Consider the following 8,505-nt stretch of genomic DNA (forward strand, 5'->3'; position numbering starts at 1 on the left):
AGAGAATAGAGGAGAAATAAGAGCAAAAATGATAGATATTTTTCTCTTCAAAAACAAAAGAAAACGCTGAGAAGGAGATATGAGAACAACTTGTGAGAAACTCAAGACATATAATGGAACCACAATTAAGATTCGGTTATAAAAAAACACATAGTACAATATGTTTTCTTCCATATTCATGAAATAAACTATTAATATAAAAGAGGATCATTAAATAAATTATTAAACTAATATTTCACTATCAACTGAGACCAAAGAATTACCTTCTTCTTTTCTCCCATGAGAATGGAAGAGGACAGAGGAGAAATAAGAGCAAAAATAATAGATATTTTTCTCTTAAAAAACAAGAAAAAACAGGTGAGAATGGAATATGAGAACAATTTGTGAGAAACTCAAATCATAATAAATAAAAATAAAAAAAATATCTTGATAAATCTTTTTATTCTTTATTTTTTATTATGTTTAATGTTATATTTTATTATGTATTAACATTAATTATTATGTTTATAAAAGAAATAAAATATTTGATTTAATTATAATATATTTTTTAATATTTATAATATTAAAAAAATTAAAATATATATAATATAAAAAAAATTTAAAACTTTTGGGGGGCCATGGCCCCTCCCTGCCCTAACAGTGCTCCGCCACTAGGTATATTGTGAACTTTGGTGGTCTCGTGCAAAGTATTGTCCACACGTGAATAATCAACTTAAAGAAAAAATGGAGAAATGCAAACATATTTTGAGATTATATGATCCCTATTAAAAAAATTTAGAGAAACCTGAAATTCATGTTAAAAGTTTTAAACAAAATTACATGCAGATGTTGCTATCAACATAGACATTAAATTTATAATAAAAGTTAAACATAATATAATAAATATGAAAATATTATAGTAATTAATTTTGTTTTTAATATTCAATAAATAATTAATTTTGTTTTAAATTTTGTTTTTAGAAGTTTCTTCACACTACATATATCTCTAAAGGTTACTTAGAAATTTAGAACTTTAAAAAAAACAATTTTAAGGATATATGTATATAAACAATAATTAATACTTTAGAGAATATATAAAAAGTAAAAGTTATTTTTATTACATTTATAAAATATAGTTTTAATTTGAAAGAAAACTTATCAACTTTTTTCGTGAGCTATTCAAAATAATTAGTAATCTAGTCTTCTGTGATTCAGATTTATTTTTGAAAAACTATATAAAACATTCTAAAATAAAATTATAACTATCTTTTTTTATGCAAAGCAAAGGTGATTTTTCATGAAAAGAATAATAATTGAAACAAACCGAACAATTAATTTTGCTGACAAGCAATAACTTACGAAATTAATTTACATTTAAGCATATGAACGTTGTTTTTATTATCGAAATCTGAAATTTATGAAGCTTTATGTATTTGCTTCATGAAAATTTTTAATATTTCTTGTTGCCATCTTTATCTTATTCTTGATGTCCTTGCAGGTATCCTGCTCTTTCTATAAATGTAATCACAAAAACCACGTCAGTGAGACTAAATGAATCACTTAAGAAAATTATATTTTCCTTGCTCAATATTCTAATGTCTTCTACCTTTTAGAAAAACAACAGGAAAATATTTAGCATTGTCAAATTAAGTCATATCAATGGTTTATACTAAGTAATTCTCAAATCTATAATTCAATTTCTTCAACAATAGAAAAAGAGAAGAAGGACAGGAATATAAATGGAAACTATAGTTTTCTCTCGTCCAATTCTTAAAATGTATTGGTACTCCATTGAACATTTCCATTCTTTAAAGATTACATGCTAGTGATCTTGGATAACCAAATAATGGTGAATGCAATGTTAACCATCAAGCTTTCAACTACTAGAACAACCTATTGATCAAGAAAAAGGAACTGAAAACATATTTATAAATAAAAGAATAGGTTGTGTTTGGAATTGAAATAGTAGGATTCTCAAAGGCTTATTCATAAATTTGATTCGGCAGTTGTTGCACCAAAGTGAAAATTGTTGGCTATTTAACTCCATATGATTTCATCTAGCATGTAGGTACACTAGTGCAAAATGGTGATATTAGAACAAAATATAAGATCGGTCGAAGCGGAACCGATTTAATTTAAAACACTGTGGCAATTTTGTAAATACTAAAGAGTATTTTAAATCGGTTATAGGGAGAACCGATCTAATGTATACATATTAGATCGGTTATATAAAGAACAACCAATCTAATATGTACATATTAGATCGGTTAAAAAAACAACCGATCTAATATGTTTTATGCACTACAAATTACGAAAACCCTTTTTATTTTTCAAACTTCGTCTTCTCTCTCGTGCCTCCTGTGGTCTTCTCTCTTGTGCCTCCACTGCGTCTTCTTCTCTTAGCGCCATTGACCACCGTCATCGTGCCCTACCACCATAACATCGTGCTTCAACAAGCTTCTTCTTCTCTTCCATGCCACTTTTCAACAACCAATGCAACAAGTTAGTTTTTTTCCCTCCTTTTCTCATGCCTAGGGTTTTTGTTTGTGGAGAAAGCTCTCTTTGTAGTTGTCTTTCTCGGTGCTTGGTGCTTGGTGCTTTCCCATCTCCTTTGCAAATGAAGCAAATTTGTGACGCCGCTGCTTTACCGCATGTGTGCCGCTGGTCCCCATGGTGTTTCGTGAAGTCTCTTAGTCAAGTTTGCGGTTGGGGTGCGGTGTTCTCCATGGTGGTTCGTTGGTGGTTCACTTAGTGGTTCATTGGTGTTGGTCCGTGGTGGTTTGTTGGTGGTCTTTGGTGGTTGGTTTCTCCTTTGCCCCTTTGCATGGTCACTTTCGAAATGTTTTTTTTTTCTTTTCAGTAAAAGGCATTAGATTGGTTGTTTTAGAACCGATCTAATATGTCTTTGACATATTACATCAGTGCATATTAGATCGGTTGTGGAATCGATCTAATATACTTATTTTGCACTAGTGGTGACTGTTATAAATAAAGAGAAATATTTAAAAATGAAAGAAAAAAATTAGTAATATGCAGGACACAGTGTTAGATAAAAGTCAATAAAAAGAAGTTAAGAAGAAAGGGATGTAACCTTTATAAAATGAGATACTCATGGAAAATGACCTTTTATCCATATCATTGGTAGCTTGAAAAAACAGTAAGGCAAAACAGGGAGACAAGTTATGGAAGGTTCCCAAACTGTTTATAAAAAAATTATGATTAAACAACACTATATTTTTATTAATAGACAACACTATATTGGAAATAAATTAATAAAAATGATAAAAGTCCACCTTTGGAACTCTTTGTGATTTCATCCAAGATCTTCTCCTCATCAAGCAATAACTTTTGCAGTTTTGAAATATTGTCCTCAAGTTTTGGTTTCAAATAAATGGATTCCTCGCCTCCTTTCATAAGGGCTTCAATTTTGGATGAATCCTGACATACAAAGTAGAAGTAAAGAAGTTTGTTTGTCTTTTCCTATAGTTGATGTGCTTAGTTTCAAGCTCTTTAAGAGTTTGTTTACTTTCTTCATTTTATCCCTGAAATATGATATCACGAAGTCCTTCATGAGAGAAGAATACAAATTCAACAATATTATATATATCTACATAAATTACTCTAATTTTAGTTGCAGTTAAGGCATGGAAATACAAAGTTGCAGTTAAGGAAAAAGGTTACAGTAATTTTAGCTGATAACTCATCTCAAAAAGTTAAGCCAAGGTTAAACAATGTTTGTCCTTCATTGAAAGACACAAAGTTCCTCACAAAAAATACCTTGGCTAGAAATAATAAGCAAATGATAAGAAACGCCAATATCATCTCACACTGGACTTTACTCCATCTACTCTAGCTAAACCTATTCATCCCAGAGAAACCCTGGAGCAAAAGCAACACATTATTGAAAAATTACCCAATAATATATTCATCAGCAAAATAAATAAAATAGCCAACAACTAGGGAGACCTGCATGGAGGACCCCATCAATGAAATCAACTTGTCTAAGCATTGGTAAACTATTTTTATTTCCTTCTCATCAAGCTTTGCAACCAATTTTGTAGCCTCAATAAGGATCAACATTAAAGTAACCAAATGGCCTTGGATCTTAGATGATGAAAAAGTATAACACCATAACCACAATAAACGAAGATGAGATGAATCACTCCCACCGTAACTTTCCTTGATATGTAGAACTTCTCCAAAAAAAAAAAACCCGATGAACCATGAAATAAAATCAAATAAGAAAACAAAACCTAGAAAACCTAAAAATAAAATAAAGCTTACCAGGAAGAACAAAACCTATCTGTGCAAGTGTTTATTTGAATTGCTACAACATTTCACTTGAAATCACCAACAACATTTCACAAAAAAAAAAATCACCTTACAAAAATTCCCATCAATAGAAAAAAATTTACTTCGACATCCCCTCTGTCAACGGCGACTACAAAAGTTCAGAAAAAGAAAAAATGAGAAGCATTTGAAGCATAAAAAAAAAGACTAAAAATCGAATCTTTTTTAATCCTCTTTTGCAAACCACCTTAATCCTTGCTTCCAAACCTTGTTTCTCCAAACTTGAAAATTTCAAAACCAAAAGTTCTCAAAAAATTAACACAAAATTGCCTTAAAGATTTAACCTTTCTTCAACTTTCTTTAAAAAGGAATAAAACCATAACATAAGGAACTCGTAAAACATAATATTGATTCAAATTTAGAAAGCAGCCAATAACATGTTTGAAAAGTTTAGAATAAATACTACTTGATCAGCCATAGATCTTGTTCAAAGCTTCAAATACAGTTAGGTTGTGATCATAATAAAATTACCTTAAAGATTTAACCTTTATTCAACTTCCTTCAAAAGGGAATAAAATCATGGCATGAGGAACTCGTAACATAAATTTATTAGTAAAATGAAAACATTAATGATAAAAAGATAACCAAAGTTATGAAACTACACATACTAACCGTTTAAACATTGTTCTATTAAAATAAAACATCGAAGATGTAAAGCTTTTTTGGAGACATCTGTCACAAAAACAAACGAAAGCCAACTCAGAAATCTTACTTGATCGAAGCAGAAGAAATAAGTAACTCTGAAGAATTAATAAAATCAAACTCAAAAAAATGGGGAAATAATAAAAATCAAACCTTTCTACATATAGAACCTCTTAATAATTATTTTTCATTCTTCTGCCTTCAGAACTTCATCTTAGGTCTTTAAAAGTCTTCAATCTACTCTTAAATAGAAAAAACGTTAAAATACAAAGGGAAGAAGAATAAGAAAAGTTAGAAAACTCTAGAACACACAAATGGTACTAATAAAAAAGAAAAGAAAAGCATACCCTTTTACACGAAAACTTTGAGTCAGCACCTCAAGATCGCAATCCTCATAAACAGAAACGACAGCACGATCCCGAGTTAGCGCCATCACCGGAGCCAGCGCCCGTCCTTGTCGTCATCCTCGTTATTCCAACACGATCAACCAAAGTGAAAGCAATATACATCAACCAATTTTATAACAACTAAATTGTTTTTTTCTTGGAACCGAAAAATGGAGGAGGAGTAGAAAGGGTGTTTAGGAAGGAGAAGGGAGGAGGAGCAGAAAGAGTGTTTAGGAGGGAGAGAAAACGAAAGAAATTTAAAATTCATAAGCCATCCTCATAAGCCATAAAACCTAAAAGATGAGCTAGGTGGAAAGCGGAAAGGTTAAAAAAGTTAAAAGAGGAGAATGACAAAAAAACCAAAAAATTGGACAGATGTCAAAATATTAGATATGTGTATAAGGATAACTTCGAGAAGTGTTTCTTTTCATATAGTTTAGATTAACATATTATACATATTCAATTTAGGAGTTTATAAATAATTTATATATTTTAACACATTTAAAAACAAATTTCGGGGATGTTACATTTTACGAATGATAGTTACTAATTATCAATATTTTTTACTCTTCTATAGTGCATGCATTATTCTTGGACTTTTTGCATTATATATATATATATATATATATATATATATATATATATATATATATATATATATATATATATATATATATTTTGATACAACTTCGTGGAACTTTCTTTTTATAATGATCCTCAAATATAAAATTTGTAGCAGTATCAACAAAAACAAAAGAATAATATTTTATAATGTCATGTTAAAAATAGAGAACACAATATAAGATTGATAAATTTTAACACAAACTTTCTGAGATACATTAATCAAGAAACAGAATTTTATTGTGAGCCTCTTACAAAGTGAAACTCCAAATTTTGATTAGAAAAGAGTAGCAAACGCATGAAGAAAGTTTTATGACAGAAATTGAAAAGTAGGAAAGAAATTTCAGCATTTAGGGGGAATGGCAAACCAAGTTTGGATGAAAGTGAGAACTAGGGCAAAAAGGGCAGCAAAAAAACCAATGATTGCCCAAGGGTTACTAAAATAAGTATGATAACCAAGAGCAATCCAAGCCCTATATTTCTTCTTATAGTGCTTTTCGATTTCTCGTCTAACATCTGAATAGATCTCACAGTTGGGCACCAAGTCAGCGCTTATGGTGTTGAAGAGGTTCGCCACTTCCTCATCACTCCCAAGTGAATTGTGCAGAACCTTCGCTGATCTCAGCTCCTTCACATCCTCAGGGTGGTCGATGAGCGAGTCCATGAAAGCCACAAAGGAACTAATCTCGAACTTGTTCTCAAAATCTGGACACATCTCATACGCTATCAGGTTATGAAAAGTAGTAGCTGTTGTATCATCAACTGTTATCTCAGGAAGTGTGAGGTCGGCACAAAGAAACTTCCAGCGATAAGAGAAGAAGATGTCTCTCAGCCTGCGTGATTTTCCTAACTTCAGTTTAATCCCTGCTGCTCTCAGCTCCTTTATGTTCCTGTATGTTGTCGTGTCGAAGCACCTCTTTGTGTTCTGATGTTGTGACTCACCACCAACCACACGTCTGTGAAGCTGGTCCAGAAGATGAAAAGGTGACCCCTTGCCCACCTCTATTTTGTGTTCTTGATGAAGGGTATCTTCATTCCTTATATAATCGCTTGTGTACCCGTATTCATCCAATGACCTAAGAAACAAACCATGTTCAAAGTATATCATAATGGCTGAATTTTGGTGGCATATCAACTTGTTACATATGTCTGCAATTATTTACGCTTTGAATAAAATAAGTGCAAATCTCATCTTACAAGTCATATGTTAGAGTTTATCTTAATGAAATTTATTGTTTGTTGTTCGGACCATCCATTAATGTTTAGTTCCACACACAAGATATATATATATTTCAGACACAAGATATATATATATATTTCAGCATGAGAAGGTATTGAAAGTTCCACTTCGATTAAATAAGACAACTTCATAATATATAAGTGGATGCAAATTTCATCTTATAAGTCAGTTTTATAAGATTAAGTTAGGTTTAGTTTATTTTTTATCATACGAAATACAAACTATCAAGGATTTGAGATTGAAAGTTGGTGTATATACCTGTTTCCTTCCTTGTTATCAAACTTGGCCTTGCATTGATCTTTTCCTTTTCGGTCTTTATTAGCTGGTGACAAATGATGGTTGGTATCAAGAAACTTGTTCATGCTGTCTACCAGTGTGTCATCGTTCTGGTGGTCTGACAAGAGTTTAAGCACTTCATAGGGAATCTGGTTCTCCAACAAAAGCACATCCTGCAACACAAGAACCAGTTGGTCAACCTTAACATTCAAGTCTTCGGGATGTCTAAGGTTTCCCCTGTCCAAGATTTGTAGCAGAGAACATCCATCCACAAATAGCATCCACGACAGCTTTTCAACATCACCAGGGAAGTCTCTGATGACATCCTCGGCAAACCGTTCTTTCAATTGTTCGATATTTGATGCAATCCTTTGATACAGAGTTTGATCATGTTGTTGGGTGCGTTCAAGGTACATTGCTGCCCACATAAGCTTGTAGTTTTCTCCCAGCTCCAGCTTCCGTTTATCATGATCGATTGGACCAATTGAAACTAACCTGGGTAAGTAATGCTTCTTCGAATGCTTTCGATCTCGGAGATAACTTGCTACCTTTTGTACCTTTGGAGCTGTACTTTTTGCTGTTTCCTTTGCCTTTTGTAGTTTGGTAAAGTTCTGTCTGAGGTATGGTGTCTCAATCATGTTGTGCAATAATGCTATTTAAGGATTGGTTTTGTTGGTATTTGTGACTGTTTTAGACAAGTGAAGTTCGGGGTTCATGAAAACACTCCATGTTATTGCAGTTTAAATAGTCAGAAAATTGGAGTGTAAGAATCACTGAACTTGTATTTCATGCGTGTTTCAAGAAATTACGGAAAGATTCCTCACCGGTAAAACTTGAATCAAATTCATCCAACGTCATTTTCAAATGAAAAAACATCAACAGCACAAAAATAATTAGTTAACATACTAAGTTAGAAGCTATTTCATAAACTCAAATTTATTGATGTATAAAATAACATTTATTATTAATAAAATAATTGATTTTTGAATTAGAATTTAAATTGATTTTTAA

General features: G+C 31.6%; 1 protein-coding gene across 1 annotated transcript; it reads right to left on the reverse strand.

The window, feature by feature from the left end:
• Window positions 1–6,230: 6,230 nt before the first annotated feature.
• LOC114182578 (UPF0481 protein At3g47200-like) lies at window positions 6,231–8,189 on the reverse strand. Its single transcript, XM_028069475.1, has 2 exons — window positions 7,477–8,189; window positions 6,231–7,054 (listed from the first exon to the last, which is right to left on the reverse strand). Exons 1-2 carry the CDS (start codon window positions 8,130–8,132, stop codon window positions 6,322–6,324), a joined length of 1,389 nt encoding a protein of 462 aa, XP_027925276.1. The 5' UTR covers window positions 8,133–8,189; the 3' UTR covers window positions 6,231–6,321.
• Window positions 8,190–8,505: the final 316 nt, after the last annotated feature.

Source organism: Vigna unguiculata, chromosome 4, assembly GCF_004118075.2.
Source record: "Vigna unguiculata cultivar IT97K-499-35 chromosome 4, ASM411807v1, whole genome shotgun sequence".
Taxonomy (NCBI): Eukaryota; Viridiplantae; Streptophyta; class Magnoliopsida; order Fabales; family Fabaceae; genus Vigna; species Vigna unguiculata.